At 42.9% G+C, this 20,590-nt stretch overlaps 1 protein-coding gene across 1 annotated transcript in view; it reads left to right on the top strand.

The window, feature by feature from the left end:
* Positions 1 to 1,189: 1,189 nt before the first annotated feature.
* c1s.2 (complement component 1, s subcomponent .2) overlaps positions 1,190 to 20,590 on the top strand; it is a 28,134-nt gene continuing 8,733 nt past the window's right edge. Inside the window, exons 1-15 of the mRNA XM_052146521.1 lie at positions 1,190 to 1,343; positions 1,746 to 1,944; positions 2,714 to 2,894; positions 3,500 to 3,622; positions 3,999 to 4,192; positions 4,314 to 4,464; positions 4,621 to 4,736; positions 9,394 to 9,469; positions 9,976 to 10,098; positions 10,190 to 10,273; positions 10,436 to 11,199; positions 12,049 to 12,191; positions 12,409 to 12,610; positions 13,368 to 13,542; positions 13,850 to 13,990. Coding sequence (XP_052002481.1) covers positions 1,330 to 1,343; positions 1,746 to 1,944; positions 2,714 to 2,894; positions 3,500 to 3,622; positions 3,999 to 4,192; positions 4,314 to 4,464; positions 4,621 to 4,736; positions 9,394 to 9,469; positions 9,976 to 10,098; positions 10,190 to 10,273; positions 10,436 to 11,199; positions 12,049 to 12,191; positions 12,409 to 12,610; positions 13,368 to 13,542; positions 13,850 to 13,990 — 2,686 coding nt within the window. The 5' untranslated portion in view covers positions 1,190 to 1,329. The remainder of the gene's footprint in view (positions 1,344 to 1,745; positions 1,945 to 2,713; positions 2,895 to 3,499; positions 3,623 to 3,998; positions 4,193 to 4,313; positions 4,465 to 4,620; positions 4,737 to 9,393; positions 9,470 to 9,975; positions 10,099 to 10,189; positions 10,274 to 10,435; positions 11,200 to 12,048; positions 12,192 to 12,408; positions 12,611 to 13,367; positions 13,543 to 13,849; positions 13,991 to 20,590) is intronic.

The following is a 20,590-nucleotide window of genomic DNA, read 5'->3' as shown; positions in this document are numbered from 1 at the left end:
AAACTGCATAAAGTCTCACAGATACAAATTATGCGTTTTTGGTTTCAATTTCTGGATTCCATATTCATGGATTTAATTACATTTCATGATCGAATGGTGTTTAATCAAATTGATACACACAGATTTAATAATAATAATAATAATAATAATAATAATAATAATAATATATATATATATATATATATATATATATATATATATATATATATATATATATATATATATATATATATATATATATATATATATTGCAATTTTATTTTTGGCCAAATAAAATGCACAGAGCTTCACGGTATTTATGAAAACATTAACAAAACAAAACTGAATACTGTAATGGCTGACATCACAACTGTAACGATGTTACATGTTAGTGGGACATTTATTTTTACTTCCTGTTTTTGGGGTTAGTTATCTCAAAATGGGATTGTGCTGGGATTATCCTGTCGCGAGCTGAAATCTCCGAGATACACCTGAGGAGTTAATTTAAGTGTTAACAGCCGTTACATTTACAGAGTGTGTGCGCATGCGTGTGTGTGAAGCAGATGAGCAGAACAGCGCCGTTTGTTCATTCTGTAGTGTGCAGTGCATGCGACTGTATATATTTTTAATTAAAGTATAGTCTTCTGCTGTTTAATTATCACATTTGGCCATATCCAGAGGTTATTTATTGTATTTTCAATTTGTCATTGATTTCAACTCAAAATTGTCACATATCATATCGTTTTGCTAATAACAGCATAATATGATGATATTGTACCGTTTTAATTTTTTAATTTGCGTTAATACCGGTGAACCATGCAACCCTACTCAGGAATAGGGCCGCGCAGTTTACCAGTAGCCTACTAACGCAGTATCGCGAAACCAAAAATAATAAAACGCTATGATATCATCTTGCTAATTGCTAATAAAAAAAAGCACCATTTGATCATTACATTTAATTTAAACACATGCAATCCAGAAAAATTAAAACGGAAAATGCATAATTTGTGTGAGACTTTATGCAGTTCTTTTAATAGTCATTTTCTGTGTATTTTCATTAAAAATATTTTAATTTTTTGTTTATAGTATCGATATAGTATCCAATGTACCAGGGCTGGTATGGTACCGCAGCCAAAATGTTGGTATCGGCGCACCCGACTCTGGAACAGTCTTGCTCTCCCGCCCACGTCAGTGCAAAGTAAACGCCCCCTTGACAGATGTTGGGAAACACTCTGAGGCATGTTTACTGGTTTTAGGGGAAAGGAGGTTGGGACATAACGATGCAGACAAGCATGAAAGTGAAAGTGTAGAAAGAGGAAAGGTCGAGTAGTGTTGTAGCAGTTACTCATCATGAACATTTTGTGGTACGTAAAACTTTCTCCATATGTACACTATAATCTATCTATCTATCTATCTATCTATCTATCTATCTATCTATCTATCTATCTATCTATCTATCTATCTATCTATCTGTCTGTCTGTCTGTCTGTCTGTCTGTCTGTCTGTCTGTCTGTCTGTCTGTCTGTCTGTCTGTCTGTCTGTCTGTCTCTCTCTCTCTCTCTCTCTCTGTCTGTCTGCCTGCCTGCCTGTCTGTCTGTCTGTATTTGTCCTTTATCTTTTCTTCCTCCACTCCTACGTTTTTTTTTTCCAGTTTTGTTCTTTGTGTCTATTCCTGTCATTTCTACCCTAATATTTTTTCTGATAAACTTCACTCAACTCAGTTCTTAATCCGACTTTCTTAATGTTTTTTCCTCCTCTCTATCTAGTCTTGCCGTCCTCGTTCTTCCCTTGTGTGGGTCAGTGCCATTAGCTGGGTGGGTGCAGTCCCCTGAACATCCACGTGGATATAGCCCTGATTCCAACCTTACATGGGAAGAGTGTGCCCCGAAAGGACACAGAATCACCCTCACTCTCATACACTTGGACCTGGAAGAAAGCTATGATTGTGAGAATGATGCCTTGAAGGTGTGTGTGTGTGTACTTAGCTATAGTTTGGTGAGACAATTTCACCAGAAGTAAGTTAAATATGTCCACATTTGGACAATTAAGTAAATGACTTTTATTTGTTCTAAAAATGCAAACTTTCTTTTAGGGTTTGGGTTGAGTACGTCTACAGCGTTATCTTCCTTTTTGACTCTGACTCATTGTCTAAGACAGTTTTCAAAGCCTCAGAAAAGGAGTATTAATAGATTAAAATACTTCTCACATGATTCCAGATGTTTCAGAAATGATCAGCTTATACTGTATGTTGTGGGCTTACATCATGATTTTAACTTATTTCAGCATTTAAATGAAGTTATCGTATTTTATATGAACTCATTATAAATAATTTATTGTCATCTTGAGAATCCTTGGAGTTTGCTCTGGCCCCCTAGTGGGCTCCGGCCCCCTGGTTGAGATCCATTGATCTATAGTTTTTATCCATCCATCCATATTCTATAGCTGCTTGTCCTATGCAGGGTCACAGGGAGTGCTGGAGCCTATCCCAGCTGTCTCGGGAAACACCCTGGACAGGTGGCCATCTTAGGGCTAACACACACAGACATACACACTCACACTCTTACACCTACGGTCAATTTAGAGTTTGTAATTCACTTGACCTGCATGTTTTTGGACTGTGGGGGAAACCAGAGCAATATTTTTATAATAAGCTTTTTATAATATAGATTTGATATTTATAAAGATAGAATGCGGGTCTATTTACAGTAAGTGACAACAGACACTTTTTGTTCAGATATTTGCAGATAAAATGCTCCTTTTCACTCTGTGTGGGACCAAGTCTATGGAGGTGCTGCAGACGTCTATCAACCCATTCCTTCACTCCCCTTCTGGTGGCTGTCTCTCTCTTTCATTTCTCGCAGACTACTCAAACACCGAGAGGCACACTGGATTTCGAGGCTTTTACACCATACAGGGTAAAAACAGTTAGCAAGAGAAAGAGATTATGAGTAATACAGTAACCTATACACTACTGGGCAGAAATTATATGAGATTGATTAAAATAAATGATAGGAGAGTAGGAGGATTGAGTTTAAGAAAAATCAGGATTACAGTAAATTTGTCTACTGTTTGATACTGTATTCATACTCAAGTACAAATGTGTGATTCTCATGAAACCTGCCAAGAAAATGTCCTAGTCATATTTAACATCCAATAATTGCACAAAATTACATTTTGCATAATGAAAATTAAATGGACATTTATGGCCATTAAGATTTTTTATATTGTCACTTTTAAACATTGTATGTTTACATTTTAGTTTACTATTTTAATTGTTTTCAATGATAATCCTAATTACCGTAACAATGTCTTACTGTATTACAGTAAAAAAAAAGCACTTTAAAGCTTCAAAAAGCACAGACAGTCATAGTAGATGCAATCCATATGATTCCAGCCCAATTATGTGCTGTGAAGACTCTCATGCTCTGATTCTGTATGGGTCTTTTAGCGTTTGTAAGCTTAGCAAGATGTTACTTAGCCATCTAATCTTTAACCTGAAGGCTCAAATTCTTATTTATAGATGTTGATGAGTGTAAGGACCCTGATAATGAGTGCAGTCACCACTGCAATAACTACATTGGGGGATATCGCTGTTCCTGCAGACCAGGGTACCTCCTCAACTCCGATCAGCACACCTGCAAAGGTAATGCTCAACTTTTCACCATATTTCTAAAGGGTTTAGATCTAATATATTATGATTGTGTGTGTTCTGATCATTGTTTGGTATATTACTCAAAAATGTAGTCCACTGCATATGATTAATCAGATTACTGACTTTACAGATTTATTAATCAGAAAAATGAATCACTTAGTTACTTACATAATTTTTTTTCAAACAAATTCAAAATAATGTCTATACTCCTTGTTCATCGACACACAAATATAATACATTCAGCACAACACGCTTCTCTCTGACAATGACTTGTTATGGAGCGTGCATCCTTCAGCTTTTACAGAAAATGCAAATAGATGTACAGTACTGAACATGGTTTTATTCACTCTCTCTCTCTCTGTGTCAGTTAGCTGCAGTGAAGATCGCACAGGATCCCAAGAGGGTGTGTTGATGTCACCAGGCTGGCCTGGATCATACCCAGAAAACTCTGTCTGCTCATACACTCTGGCTGTAGAAGAGGGTCTGCAGTATGAGTTCATGTTCACTGGGGTCTTTGATGTGGAAAAAGGAGAGAATGGAAAATGCATTGACTCATTAATTGTAACAGTACACTGTAACCCATTGAACACATACTTTTACACCTGCAATTTCCCACAATCTCATCTCTTTGTTTTTTATATTTTTAATCTCTTCTCTCCTTTTCCATATGGTCTTCTCTCAGGTAAAAACTGTCTCTGAAAACTTCGGTCCATTTTGTGGCCACATCCGCCCTAGCTCCACCTTTCGCACTCGGTCTCGACGTGTTGAAATTATCTTTAGGACAGATGATGCAGGAACAAACCAAGGGTTTAGCCTCAGTTACAGAACCAGAGGTGTGACTGTTACTGCTCATTTTTTAGAGCTAGACGTGTTTCTGCAGGTTCTAGCTCTATTTATGTATTTACTAATCAGATTGTTGATTGAAAATTGCTTTGGTTTGTCTATTTATATGTTGTAATATGTTTATCGATAAACATTATAACTCACAGAAATGACTTGTCCTGGAACCGTGACGCCAACGTCTAGTCTGAGCCTGAATAGTTCTGAATATTTCCCGAACAATGAGGTTACAGTAAAGTGTGACAAAGGACATGTATTGCAGTCAGTAAGTATTTATTGGTGAATATAATCTAATTTATCCTCAAAAGATTAAGGGCCATAGATTGAATGTTTGAGTTTATCAAAGATAGATTATAACAGTCATTTTCAACTGGTGGGTTGCAAACCCAATAAAATTGATCACAGGTCTGTTCAAATAAATATGACCAATGTACAGTCTGGGTTCTGAAGCAAAACCAGTTGGAAACACAGAAAATAATAATATTACTACTACTAATAATAATTATAATAATAATAAGAATATAGGCTATATATATATATATATATATATACATACACACACACACACACACACACAGTATATATATATATATATATATATATATACACACACACACACACACACACACACACACAGCATATATATATATATATATATATATATACACACACACACAGTATATATATATATATATATATACATACACACATATATATATATACATACACACACACACAGTATATATATATATATATACACACACACACACACACACAGTATATATATATATATATATATATATATATATATATATATATATATATACATATATATCATACACACAAAAAACAAACAACCGCCATTCGCCACTAAGTGGCGGTGACGTCACCACGACGCTTGTGCCAGGCTATGTGCACGTTAAGGCCACGTGAAGTGTCGAACGCCCGCTGGCAGGAGGTCACGGGACAGATCCAACCGGTGACATGGGTCGAATGACTGAGATGACTGGTTGATGCACCACCTGTGCCCCCTACTGTGCCAACTTGCTGTGCTTTAGCCACCCTGCGCTCTGCTCGTTGTTGTGAGCGTCGCTCCTCTGCCCTCCGTTGTTGTTGGAGGCGACTGCCTCCAACTGGCCAGCAGCATCCTTCACAAGCCTCCTCCAAAGAGGCCGATCTTGACACTGCTGGTACCAGTCGTCGGCAAGTCCACTCAGCTCCAGATCCTCCTGTACCACATCACTCCATCTCTTCTCCAGCCCGTGCCGCGCCGCTTAGCCCCCTCTATCCGGCCAAACAACAACTGTTTAGGCATGCGGTGGCTGGGCATGCGGGCTACATGACCCAGCCAACGCAACCTTGCCTGCCGGAGGAGCTCACCGATGGGACTTTGTCCACATCTTTCAAAGACTTGTGAGCTCCTCACACAATCCAGCCTGGTTAAACCCAGGATGGATCTTAGGCAGGCCAGCCTAAATGTTTCTAGCCGGCGATGATGTTCCATTAGGGGGGTCCACGTTTCGCAAGCATAGAGAAGGGAGGGAACGACCGTGGCCGAGAATACTTGAAGCTTTGTGCGGAGCGACAAACCGGGTAGCTTCCACACAGCATTACGCAGCCGATGAAAAGATAATGCCGCTCGACTGATTCGGAGTGAGACCTCTGCTGTCAAACCGGAGCTGGTCATAAGCACACTTCCCAGGTATGGAAAACACTCCACTCTCTCCACAACTGCCCCATCACCAATTGGGAGCTGTGGGGGTGTAGTGTCCGTTGGTACATAATACCCAGGAAGGTGCTTAGTTTTGGTTGGGCTGATGGTCAGGCCCCATCTCTTAGTGGCAAGCTCCAGGTTCATCAGCAGCCTCCAACTCCTCCTCTAAGTGAGCAGCAATCACCAGATCATCAGCATACATAATGTGGTTGACCAATAGGGAGCCATCCCTTGACCGCACCGGGCATCGATCAACCTCCCATTATATCTGTACCAGATGGAAATTCCTCCAGTACAGCCATCGAAGGCTTCACGAACCACATGGTCAAAATAGATATTAAATAATGTGGGGGCCAGAGGACATCCCTGTCGCACTCCAAGGTGAACAGGGAATGGCTCCGACTCCCGACCACGTAGTTTTACCGGGCCCGCTCGCCATCATGAAGGTCCTTAATGATCGCGAGCAGCGGGTCTGGGACTCAAAGCACTGAAGAACAACCCAGAGCCCAGACCTACTGATGGTATCATAGGCCTTGACCAGGTCAATAAAGCAGAGATGTAGGTCTTGCTGGAATTCCCTACACCTCTGCTGTAGCAGACGGACAGAGAATATGGCATCCGTGCAAGACCGCCCCTTCCTGAAACCACACTGGGGCTCCGCAAGTCTCTCCTCAGCGTGCCTGGCAAGGCGATGTTGAATAATCCTTGCCAGGACCTTTCCTGGCACACTGAGGAGTGAGATGCCCCTATAGTTATTACAATCTGAGCGGTCCCCTTTTTAAAGAGAGGGACCACCAGGGCATCCTTCCAATCCTGCGGAACCCGCCCAGTGGTCCAGACTGTTGTTATGATGTCATGTAGGGCAGTCTGTGCACAAACACCACCCTCCCTCAGCATTTCACTGGGGAGATCATCTCTGCCCAGTGCCTTTCCTGGCCTCAGGCTCCGGATCGCCCTCAGTACTTCCTCTAAAGATGGTACCTCAGCCAGCCACCCACAAGGAGTGACTTCTTCCTTCAATATTTGTGGCACATGAGCCCCAGCAGGGTCATCCCCACTTTGTCCCACAATGTTTTCCAGGCTCAGGGACTTCCCTTCCCCCAGGACCTCACAGAAATGCTCAGCAAATCTGTAAACCTGTTTCTGGGGGTCGGAGATTGGATCACCATTCTTTCCCCTAATGATGGTAATAGGTGTGGCGCTGCAAGTAACTTTTTTGTTAGAATTAAAGAGCGATTTGTGATCGTGGGCCACTGAGGCAGACTCCATCTCCTCAGCAACCCGCGACCACCAACCATCCTTGCAGCGCCTCACGGCTCTCCGAACCTCCGAGCGAAGGCTGCGGTAATCCTCCTCATTCTCTGACGTGGGATGCTGTAGACGATGAGAGTGGGCCTGTCGCTTTTTCTCAGCCAGCCTGAACACCTCCTCTGTCAGCCAGGGTTTCTGAGGAGGTCTGGACCGTGTGCCCAAAACTAGTCTGGCTAAACAACCCCCTACCTCCGTGTGGTGCCGGACGGGCAACGTTGTAGGTAGTGCCATGAGGGGAGGGCCAATAAAGACTGTTCCTTCCCCTTTCTGTCATGGTGCTTTACAGCGGCCAAATGGGGGCTCTGGACGGGTGCGAGGGGCTGGTAACCCCTCTACCTTCAATCTCATTACCACTAAACCACGAGGTATAATTAAGCTAGTGCCGGAGGCCCTGGGGGGACAGGCGTCTATGACGTCTCCTGGCCAAACTCCATCAGGCAGAGCCAGGAGACTGAATCCTCACCCTCGGGGTTCCTCCAGAAACAACAAAAAGCCACTACGGATGGCCACGTGGAATGTTCGAACACTCACAGCGGAGGAGAGGCTGCCACTCCTCTGTCGGGAGCTGGACCGGTACCGCCTGGATCTCTGTGGTGTTCAGGAGGTCCGGTGGACCGGCTCTGGCTCTTGCCACTATGAGGGGTGGACTGTCCTCTACTCGGGGCAGGCGACTGCCAAACAACAGGGAGTGGCTCTTCTTCTGAACAAGAGAATGAAGGCAGCGTGGGAGCGTGGCGGCGAGGTGTGGGAAGCTGTGAGCCCCAGGTTACTTTGGGTTCGCCTTCCCATCAACCAGAGGCGAGGAGTGGTGGTCGTGGTTATTTATGCCCCCACCGAAGACCGAACATCCGTGGAGGGATGCGGGAAAGACAGATGAGTCAGATGCCTTCTATGACCTCCTGTCACAGGTGTTGGCTAAAGTGGCCCCTCGGGATAGAATCATCATGTTGGGTGATTTCAATGCCCGAGTTGGTCATGATGCTAGCACCTGGTCAGGAGTGATTGGAAGACATGGGCCTGATCAGCTCAATAACAACGGCAGGAGGCTGCTAGATTTTTGTGCAGCCCATGGGCTTGTAATTACCAACACACTGTTCCGTCATCGGCGCATCCACACAACATCATGGATGCATGCTGGGTCCAAGCAAGAACATCTGCTGGACTACATAGTGACGGAACAGCGGATGCGGGCCCATGTCCTTGACACCAGGACCTACCGTGGAGCTGATCTGCCCACTGACCATCGACTTGTCATCTGTAAGATGCGCCTGCCATTCTTCCACTCCGGTGGTGGGTGTAAACCCAGGGCCCCTTTCAAACCCATAGTGGCCTGGTCTAGGCTAGCTGATGAAAGTTGCAAGCGAGAATTTCAGCATCGCTTGCAGCTGGAGTTGGCATCGTCCCCCACTCCTCTGGATGTCGAGGGGAAATGGGCGAGGTTTAGGGCTGTGGCTCATGTAACTGCAATGGCAGTTTTGGGCATACATACACACACACATACACACACACACACACACACACACACAGTATATATATATATATATATATATATATATATATATACACACACACACACACAGTATATATATATATATATATACATACACACACACACACACACACACAGTATATATATATATATATATATATACACGATTATTGCCAGACGGGCTGGTTTGAGTATTTCTGTAACTGCTGATCTCCTGGGATTTTCACACACAACAGTATCTAGTATATATATATATATATATTAACTATATGTATAACTATAGCTATACTGTAGCTATGCTGCAGACTATAGTTGTCTGCATGTATAGTGTATGAGCAACCCTTGTTTACCATTGCACGCTTTTGGTGTCTTTACCTTGAAGTTCAATATTCACACTGTGTTTCACAGGAAGCAGCAGCTAATGTTGAGTATAAATCCAAATGCCAGAGGAATGGAGAGTGGAGCCCTGTTATCCCATGTGAACGTGAGAAAATATCTTCTTCACCACAGGCCTCTTTTCATGATTTCTGAACAAACAATTTTTTTAGATGCATATCAATGTGTCTATCTGTCTGTCTGAACAACTGTCACTACAAAGAAACAGGAAAACAAAACATTAGCACAATAAACAAGCAGCATTCACAGTACATACAGTATAATTACATTTTTCACTGATAATGTTATTTAGATTTTTTTAGAAAATGTTTGTTGGGTGTCTTGGACCAAAATTTAATTTAAGTGAAACATTTTTGGAAAAAGTCATTTTTAATGTCCATTTTCAGCTCTATCGCTGATCCTTAAAATTATTCTTCTTAATGACTTCTTGGATGACCTTTTGAATGGCATCTTATGCATTATATGATTCAATTTACTGTAAAGGATACATGCAACATAGTCTTAAACTTAAATCTAAAATCATTTCAATTATTTATTTTTTTCAACAAATTTTAATTCACTCTCAAGCAGATTCTTCTTCTTTTTCCCCTTCAGCTGTGGATTGTGGCATTCCTGACCTACCAGATTTAATAGAGCTAACAGTGGAAGATCCTCTCACAACTTATTTAGAAAAAATCAGCCTCAAGTGTCCTGAATATTACCTACTCTCTGGAAATGGTGAGATGTGTGGTGCATGTGCCAACTACATTGATTTAATGCTTGATATAAATGAGTAATTGCTGCCTCTCTCTGTCCTCTTTTACCTTAGGCCATTTCATCTGTGATGCTGAGGGTAATTGGGTATCTGAGAGTGGTCAAAAATTCTCAGAAGATTTGCCTAAATGTATCCCAGGTACATTCATCCTGTGTGTTTGTGTGTGTGTTTGTGTGTGCGTGTACATATGTGTATAAAACATAAAACCCAAAATACCATTGGTTTTAGACCATTTTACATGCTCTGAAGGGGAAAACTCTTTCCACATATCTTTGATTTTTTTTTCCTTCTATATTTTAGTATGTGGAATGAATACACAAATCACTGCTGGTGGCAGAGTCTTTGGTGGGAGACCAGCATTACTGGGGCAGATTCCCTGGCAGCTCTTACATAAGTCAAAACCCAGAGGTGGTGCTTCACTGATCAGTGATTACTGGGCCCTCACAGCTGCTCATGTAGTTGATGGGTATGAAACAACCACCATGAATTGGTTAGGGGGAATGATTGATGCTCAGGACAAAAACATAATTACCATGGAGACACAAAAGATAATAATTCATCCAAAGTATAAAAATGGGGGACAAACAAACTTTGATAATGATATTGCACTGATCAAAATGTCTGCTAGGGTGCCACTTGGTGTAAACCTCAGGCCAGTGTGTCTGCCAAAGAAAACAAACAGACCTGTGATGGAGGATACGATGGGCACAATTTCAGGTTTTGGAGGATATAACAATACAAATCTAAACATGCTTATAAGTAAAAAATTGCTTTATGGGTATGTTCAGGAGTATTCAAATGATAAATGTATTTTAGGAGATCTGCCTGTCACTGATAACATGTTCTGTGCTGGAGATGATGTCCAGGGTATAGACAGTTGCAAAGGTGACAGTGGAGGTCCTCTGTTTCTCCCTACATTAGATCAAGGGTCTGCAGAACAGCCTTTTAGGCTTGTAGGTATTGTATCGTGGGGTCCACATGGATGTGGACATAAAAGCTATAAAGGTTACTACACTAAAGTACAGAACTACCTGGATTGGATCAGAGAAACTATAGATAACAACTAACATCCACACACAGAAATAAGATTCTGTTCCACCATTTTATTGTAATGCACACCAGTCAAGTCTCTCAGAAAATACGGTTACATCTGATCAGCTTGTAAATGCATCTGCTGTTTAGATAAATGATTCAGCATTTTCTATAAGTTTGTATACTCTAATATATTCTATTATACTATAGTATCATGTGTACTAAATTACAGAAAATGATAAAATATATATGCTCTATACTGCAATACAATAAAAATGTTGTATCAAAAATCACTTGTTATGCAATACCCCCAACGTGTGTATCATAACACTAATTGCAATCATGCTGGTGACAGTTTTCTATGATTGTATAACTGAACAGTTCATGGGTTGCCTCAGTCTGATACAGTTTCAATTGCTCTCTTCTTTTTCATGCATGTAATTTTCTATTGCAAAAAATAAAAAATAAAGTTTATTTTCCAGGTTTGTCTTCTTTAGCCAAATCAAACAAACCTGATTTTGGTTGTGACTTTTAGACTCATTTTCCCACCTATGACGCCATTAAAATTAAAAATTAAACATTTATGAACATTTTAAAAAACCCTTCATGATTGCTTTAGAGTATATATAGTACGCTGTATACTGTATGTCCTGACAAGGATGGACCACATCTAATAATCTTCAATAGATTTACTCTTAAGAAAAGTTCTAAAGAAAAAATGGTCAATATAGACTTTAACCCTTACTGTTTGAATAAACAGGTTTAAAAAACAACACAGGGATTATGGGAAAATTTGTGTTTATCTCTCTCTCTTATTTTTCTCTCACTGTTTTTCTGCCATAGCCAAATCAAACAAGTTTATCTTTTATAATGACTTTTAGACCCTTGTGCTCTCACTAGAGAGGCTTCTCATTTTTAATCGTGTAGGCTTTCTGAACACAAGATCGAATAATGGTCGTATTACATATTTAGTGAAACAGCTACTGACGGTGTCTGTCATGGGTGGAATACATCTTATATTTTGGTAAGTTGTGTTTAAATGTAATTATTTTGCATGTACTATCCTATAATATAATACTTCAGCCTTATGATTAATTTCATAACAATCATCAGGGGTTGCAATGTTAGTTAAGCATCTCAGACTGCATCTCAACACTATTTAATGAAATATTCAAACCTAAATCAATTATGACTTCTTTCCCACTTATTATGTCTGTTCCTAATGACACACAATATTCCAGCCTGCTGTGGGCCTATGTGAATGTTTGTGAGTGTGAGCCAGTCATGTTTGGGGAGGTGTCTTCTCCTCTGTACCCCCAGCCATATCCTGCTGATCTCAAGAAACAGTGGGACCTGGAAGTGCCACAGGGCTATCAAATCCAGCTAACGTTCAATCACCTGGATATTGAGCCCTCTTCAAATTGCTACTATGATTATCTCATGGTCAGTGATCCTTCATAAAAGTTACATACTTCAAAGACATGCCCATCAAGGTGTAATGGGGTGTGAATATTTTATGGAGAATGACTACTCCGATCCCATTTGAGTTGCACAATGACCATATTGCACCTTGTTCTGTGTATCTTGTGTGGTGAACAAAAGAAAATTGTTTCAAGGTGCATGACTCCTATTACATATACAGCGTTGGGGAGTAACTGAATACATGTAACAGGATTACATATTTACGAAATAAATCCACTACAGTTACATTTTAAATCACTGGTAATTAGAATACAGTTACATTCAAATTATTTTTTTTTCTTCTAGTAAGACCTTTGATATTAGGGCAAAAATCATATTCTTGATAATAAGTTTTGTATTGTTTTCCTGAAAAAATATCAACAAGTCCTTAAAACAAGATCAGTTTGATTTATCTTGTTTTAGAAACAACATTGAAATTCAGGTTTTTCAGAGAATGTATTTTAACATGTGTATTTTGTCTTACTGTACTGGCAGTTTCTGTATCTACCAGTGCTGTGCAGAAGTAATCCAAAGTATTTAGAATACATTTTCTGACTTAACTAATCTTGCAGAATACATAACAAATGACATTTTACAGCATGTATTCTGTAATCTGTAGTTGAATACATTTAAAAAGTAACCCTCCCAACCCTGTCCATATAACATCCAAATTAAGTTGAAAAATGTCATGCTGATGCTTCTAATAATGCTTCAAAAAAGATTATTATTTTGCATTTAGGTTGTGTCTGATAAGAAAGTTCTGGGGAAGTTCTGTGGCCAGAATTCCACAGACAGGTATCATCCAGGTAACAAGCCCATCTTGTCTCCTGGCAACCGTTTCCAGCTGGTTTTTCAAACGGATGACTCCAACCATGTGTCACATTTGGGCTTCACTGCATTTTACCAGGCTGTTGGTGAGTTATACAGCTGTATAACTGTTCAAAGTACATTTCAAACAATTCAGTGATGTAGTATACACTACCAGTCAAAAGTTTAGACACACCTCCAAATGTTAGAACAACAGTAGTCATCAAAAATATGTAGTGCTAAAACTGTTTGATAAATTAGCTTCTTCAAAGAAGCTACATAAGCCTGTAGATCAAAAGGTTATAAGACACATAAATCCTGGCTGGCAGTGTACTGTATACGTATGTTAAGCTTCATAACATCTCTTTCTGTATGCCTGTTAATGCTTGTGCCCTTATTCATCTGCTCTCCTAGACATAGATGAGTGTACCTCCACCACTGTGGAGAATGAGTCAGATCCACCATGTTCACAATTATGTCTTAACACTCTGGGCTCCTACCTGTGTGCCTGTCACCATGGTTACCAGCTACGACCTGACCAACGCACCTGCATCTGTGAGTGTTTTCTTTAATAAAAACCCATATTTTCAGGAAACCGTTTATGTCGATTTTGTAAGTCAGTTGTAAGTCAAGCTGAGCATCCCCAGGTGGTCTGCTACATGTTCACCTTCTGTCACTCACTCAACGTTGTGTCGATGTAGTGACACAAAATGTCTCTCTTGAGAGCCCCGGTTACCTCTTATCTTTGAGAAAAGGCAAATGAGAACTGGTGAACAGAATTTGCATGCTCCTCCCTAGGACATACGAGTATAAAAGGAGGGAATAAAAGGCCTCGTTCAGGGAATCAGGCATTCACATACTCAACTATCTCGATGACACACAGGGACCTGGTGCTCAGGCACCTCAGCCATTTAGGGCTTCGGGTCAACTGGGAAAAGAGCAAGCTCTCCCCGGTTTAGAGCATCTCTTTTCTCGGCATGGAGTTAGACTCAGTCTCAATGACAGCATGCCTCACAAGTGAGCATGCGCAGTCTGTGCTGAACTGCCTGAGTACAAACAATTTCAGACTAGAGTCCCGAGATGGGCATGGCGCTGCGGCACATATTGTGTGACCCTCACCCCTTCCTGCCATCACTTATTCAGCCCTTGGACAGACCTCTGTTTTCTACGGGCAGGAGTCCCCCTACAGCAGGTGATCAGACGTGTCGTAGTTCCTACAGACGCCTCCCAGTAGGGCTGGGGCGCCATGTGCAACGGGTACACAGCCGCTGGCTCCTGGATAGGGCTGTGGCTGGGTTGACACATTAACTGCCTAGAGTTGCTGGCTGTATTACTTGCCCTGTGTAGATTCCTGACGCTGATCCGTGGCACACACGTATTGATCAGCTCAGACAACACAGTGACAGTAGCGTATATAAATTGCCATGGCTGCGTTCGCTCTTGTCGCATGTTGCAACTCGCCCACCATCTCCTCCTTAGGAGTCAGCAGTGGCTGAGATCGCTGCGTGCCACTCATGTCCCGGGCAAACTCAACGCCACAGCGGATGCACTGTTACAGCAGGTAATGCTCAGCAGAGAGTGGAGACTCCACCCTCAGGTGGTCCAGCTGATTTGGGGTCGATTCAGCAGAGCACAGGTAGATCTGTTTGCCTCCCAAGAATCCACCCACTGCCTTCTCTGGTACTCTCTGACGGAAGCCCACTTTGGCACAGATGCGCTGGCACACAGCTGGCTCTGGGGGCTGCGCAAGTACGCATTTCCCCCAGTGAGCCTACTTGCACAAGTCCTGTTCAAGGTCAGGGAGGACGAGGAACAAGTCACTCGCGTGGCCCCTTACTGGCCCACTCGAACTTGGTTCTTGGATCTCACACTCCTCGCGACAGCACCTCGCTGGCGGATTCCCCAGAGGAAGGACCTTCTTTCTCAGGGATGGGGCACCCTCTGGCATCCGTGCTCAGACCTCTGGAACCTCCATGTCTGGCCCTTGGACGGGATGTAGAAGATCTAAGCGGTCTACCACCAGCCGTCGTAGACACGATCACTCAAGTCAGAGCGCCCTCTACCAGACAGGTTTATGCCCTAAAGTGGTGCTTATTCGCAAATTGGTGTTCTTCCCGATCTGAAGACCCACAGAGGTGCACAGTCAGGTCAGTGCTATAATTCCTGCAAGAGAGGCTGGAGGGGCGGCTGTCCCTCTCCACCTTGAAGGTTCATGTAGCCGCCATAGCGGCTCACTACGATGCAGTGGATGGTAAGTCGTTAGGTAAGGTAAGCACGACCTGATCATCAGGCTCTTTAGAGGTGCCTGAAGGCTGAACCATCCTTGGCCATGCCTGTTCCCATCATGGGATCTCTCCATGGTCCTCTCGGGCCTTCGGAGAGCCCTGTTTGAGCAGCTAGAGTCGAAGTAAAGGCCCTCTCCTTGAAGACTTCTCTCCTGATTGCACTCACTTCCATGCAGGGTGGGGGACCTGCAAGCATTCTGTCAGAGACACTTGCCTGGAGTTCAATATAGCAGATTCTCACGTCATCTTGTGACCCCGACCGGACTACGTGCCCAAAGTTCCTACGACTCTTTTCAGGGATCAGGTAGTGAACCTGCAAGTGCTGCCCTGGGAGGAGGCAGACACAGCCTTAGCTCCGGTATGTGCTTTGCGCACCTAATTGGATCGCACGCAGAGCTTTATACGTGATGAGAAGCTCTTTGTCAGCTTTGGTGGACAGCGGAAAGGGAACGCTGTCTCCAAACAGATGCTTGCCCACTGGATCGTGGATGCCATTGCGTTGGCCTACCAGTCCCAGGCCGTGCCCTCCCCTTTGCGGGTTCAAGCACAATCTACGAGGAGTGTGGCATCCTTGTGGGCACTGGCCAATGGCACCTCTCTAGCAGATATCTGCAGAGTGTCGGGTTGGTCAACACCCAATAACTTCGCAAGATTTTACAATCTCCGGGTTGAGCCAGTCTTGTCCCGTGTTTTGATAGGTCCGAACACGTAAAATTCGGTAATACGGAACAGCTGGCCAGGTGTATCGCTTGTGCATAGCGCCTTTCCACTCTCCTGAGGCGAAGACGTGCGCTCTACTCCCCCAGTCAACTCCACAAGTCATGGATCCCAGATGTCCATCCTCCCTAGCCCTCTGGCTCCGAATTCAGCAGAGGAGTTTGCAGCCAGACCCACTGCACAGACCCACTGCACAGAGTTGCCTGTACTGGAACAGGTGCTCCACAGGTACTGATTACTCCGGTAACCTCCTGTGATGTATTTTCCACGGTATGTCCCCCTGTCTGCAGACCCATGTCTCCCTTGGGCAGAGTTCCCGCTGCTCCCTGGTCGCTGTGTTTGTAGAGCTTTTCCCCGTCGAGGCAGGACCTACCACCGCGCCACCTCCATATGTGGCTTGTAAGCCTATGTGACATATTGTGCCACACGTTAACCTCCCCTTCTGGGCAGGATGTGGTCTCAGCGTGGCCTTTTCCACCTGAAAGAATAGGATAGGAAAAGAACACCTTCCCTGATGCGTGTTATAGCATTAGATGGCACCAGCCACATCTAACACTCTATGGAGTGAAAACATAGAGAAAAAGCAGTGGCTGGCGCTACTTACGTGTCCCTCTTGCCACAACACTGTACTAGCTGCTGAAATGGCCGGGACCTTACTCTCGGCTCCTCAGCTCAAAACCTGTCTGAACAGACACATGTTTCCCTCCTTTTATACCAGTATGTCCGGGGGAGGGGCATGCAAATTCTGTTCGCCAATTCTCATTGGCCTTTTCTCAAAGATAAAAGGTAACCGAGGCTCTCAAGAGAGACCCCTAGTGTCACTACATTGACAAAACGTCTTGTTCCCTCTATCAGGGAACAGAGGTTACGACAGTAACCAAGACGATTCTGTTTGCCAAAATATTTAGATAATTATTATACTCACCCTGAGGCTGTCTCAAACTCATATAACATTTTCTACAGAACACAAATGAAGCGAAATGCGAACGCTGAGCATTTGTTAACAGGACACGTGACGCAAATATCGTTATCAGCAGAGTGCGTGAGCACTGAATGCGTGCGTCTTTGAACGCACAGAGTGCTCCTGGAATTATTTGCACTAATTAGTGTCCACAAGGTGGCAATGCTCACATTTGAGCCATTGTTGTTGTCACATTTAAATGTTTTTTTTTATGTTTTGTGTTCATGTCTTTTAATATAAAAGTTTAGTTCCTTGTTTTGTTTCCTTTTTCTGGTTATGTGATATCCCGTTTCCCTCCATGTTCATGTGTCTTGTGCTCATTGGTTTATTGTCTTGTTAACTTGTTATCACACTTGTCGTGTCATTGCTTAATGTTTTAGTAATCTTGTTATAATGTTCATTAGTTTAGTCTCGTCATTGGTTGTCACTCATTTCAGCCCTCATGTTTGCCAATGTCTTTTGTTGAGTATTGTTGGTGTAACGACGTGCCTCGTCCGTCCCAGAGCCAGCGTTGCAAGCCTCATCCATGCCAGAGCCTGCGCTGCCCACTTCGGCTTCCCGGAGGAGGAGAAAGGCTTTTGTTTCCAAGTCTCTGCCCACGCACACGACCATGAAGGTTGTTTCCAAGTCTCTGCCCTTGTACATGACCACGAAGGTCGTTTCCAAGTCCCTGCCCATGTACACAACCATGGAGGTCGTTTCCAAGTCCCTGCCCATGTAGACGACCACGGAGGACGTTTCCAAGTCCCTGCCCATGTACACAACCACAGAGGTGGTTTCCATGTCTCTGCCCATGTTCACGACCGTGGAGGTCGTTTCCAAGTCTCTGCCCATGTTCACGACCACGGAGGTCATTTCCAAGTGTTTGCCCATGTTCACGACCATGGAGGTCGTTTCCAAGTCTCCGCCCATGTACACAACTACAGAGGTTGTCTCCGATTCTCTGCCCTTGTTCACAACCACAGAGGTAGTTCCCGAGTCCCAGTCCATGATCACGACCATAGAGGTCATTTCCGAGTCTCTGTCTACACCCACAACCCCAGAGGTCGCTCCTGAGAGTCTGCTCATGTTCACAACCACAGAGGTTGCTCCCGAGACTCTGCTCATGTTTCGAGCCTTCCACGACTTTGCCCCACGACATGGTCGCCAAGCCCGAGTTCTACGTCATGGCCGCCAAGCTGATTTTCACATCATGGCCGCCAATCCAGAGTCAGCTCCAGGCCATGTCACAGCCATGCCTCAGACTGCTACATGCCATGTTATAGCCAAATCTCAGTCTGCTCCATGCCATGACACAGCGAAGCCCCAGACTGCTCCATGCCATGTCACAGCAACGCCTCAGCTTGCTCCATGCCATGTCACAGCAACGCCTCAGCCTGCTCCATGCCATGTCATAGCAACGCCTCAGCCTGCTCCATGCCATGTCACAGCAACACCTCAGCCTGCTCCATGCCATGTCATAAGCAAGCCTCTGCTCAATGGTCCAGGCCCGCCTCTGCTGGTCCTCAGCCTCTCATGGAACATCCAATGCTCTGCGCTCTCCCCCAGCTCCCTACAGAACTTTGTGTTTATGTCATGTTTAATGTGTGTGTTCTTTGTGTGTGTTCTTGTTTTGGGGCGTCAGGAGCCTCCCCTAGTGGGGGGGATATGTAATGTTTAATGTGTGCGTTCATGTTCATTCTGTTGGTTCCCTCCATGTTCATGTATCTTGTTTTCATTGGTTCATTGTTTGATTACTTTGTTATTAGTTCTAGTTTGTCATTGGTTTTAGGTTATTAGTCATCTTGTTTATAGTTCTGTCTGTTCATTGGTTGTCTTGTTACCCATGTCTGTGTATATAAGCCCTCATGTTTGACATTGTCTATTGTCAATAATTGTTTGGAAGTGTAAATTTGTTTTGTTCAAGCCATGCCAAGTCTAGTTTATGTCAAGCCACGTTTATGTTTAGCCATGTTTTAGTCATGTTCATCTTGATGTCTAGTTTAGTTCTCATTTATAGTTAGGGTTTTGGATTTCACATTTATTTAATAAAACTGCACTTGAGTTCTATACTCCTTCATCTTTCTCATTACCAGCAGCAGCATACGTTACAGCAGAACACAGTCGATTGCCTCGCTCTCGCACTTTCTTATCGTGCCTTCGCAACATGCACCACCTTACAAGGGTAATGCCATGGTACAGAATGATTGATCATGTTCATATTTCATGATACTGTCATGGTACTCCAAGGTAATTTAAAAAATACCATGGTTTTACAATGACACATGTCATAAATATGGGGTTATCACAGATCAGGTCTGAAAATAAATAAATAAACAAGTGTATTACCATGCTACTTTTTGTGAGAAATATAACAGAATAGGCTATTATTTATGAGAAAGAAAAAATGAAAAAAAAAAAAAAAATGTACAGTATATATTTATATACAAGAAAATGTATAAAATCCTAAATAAGCAGATAAATGAGTTAAGTATTTATATTACTAATTAAAAAAATAAAAAAATAAAAATCAGTGCCCTTTTTTTATCCTTCCACCCCTTCCCTGCACATAACTGATGACCACCTCTTCAGACACTACAACACCCAGGGGCAGATTATGTCTAGAAAGGGCCCAGGGGCCATTGTTCTTTAATGGCCCCCTGGTCCAATTATCTTTTAAAGCTGAGATCTACGCAATCTATTTTAATTCATTGGAGGCTTTTATATGGAGGCTTCACGCTACTCTCTGCAGCATTCATGCACAACTCACAACGCGCACCATCGAGAGCAAACCACATTATAGTGACCATGAGGAGGTTACCCCATGTGACTCTACCCTCCCTAGCAACCAGGCCAATTTGGTTGCTTAGGGGACCTGGCTGGAGTCACTCAGCATGCCCTGAATTCGAACTTGTGACTCCAGGGGTGATAGTCAGCGATAATACTCGCTGAGCTACCCATGTCCCCTATTTAAGCCTCTTTTAATACCTGTTCTGTTATTTACAGTCAGATTACTTAAAACAGCACAGATGTGGTAAAGAAACCGCTGAACCGAAACATGTTTGCTGAATGGCCACTGTTCTTAAAGAGACAGTACCATTTTAACGTCTGTTATACATAATGTAAACTCAGTGTAAATACTACAAACTATGCATATAAACTGCATATATTTACAGGGGCCATAATAAATTATGAAATATTTTAGCTTCATCA

Source organism: Xyrauchen texanus, chromosome 17 (genome assembly GCF_025860055.1).
Source record: "Xyrauchen texanus isolate HMW12.3.18 chromosome 17, RBS_HiC_50CHRs, whole genome shotgun sequence".
NCBI lineage: Eukaryota > Metazoa > Chordata > Actinopteri > Cypriniformes > Catostomidae > Xyrauchen > Xyrauchen texanus.
The sequence above is the reverse complement of the archived record's forward strand: the minus strand, read 5'-3'. Positions and strand labels throughout refer to the sequence as shown.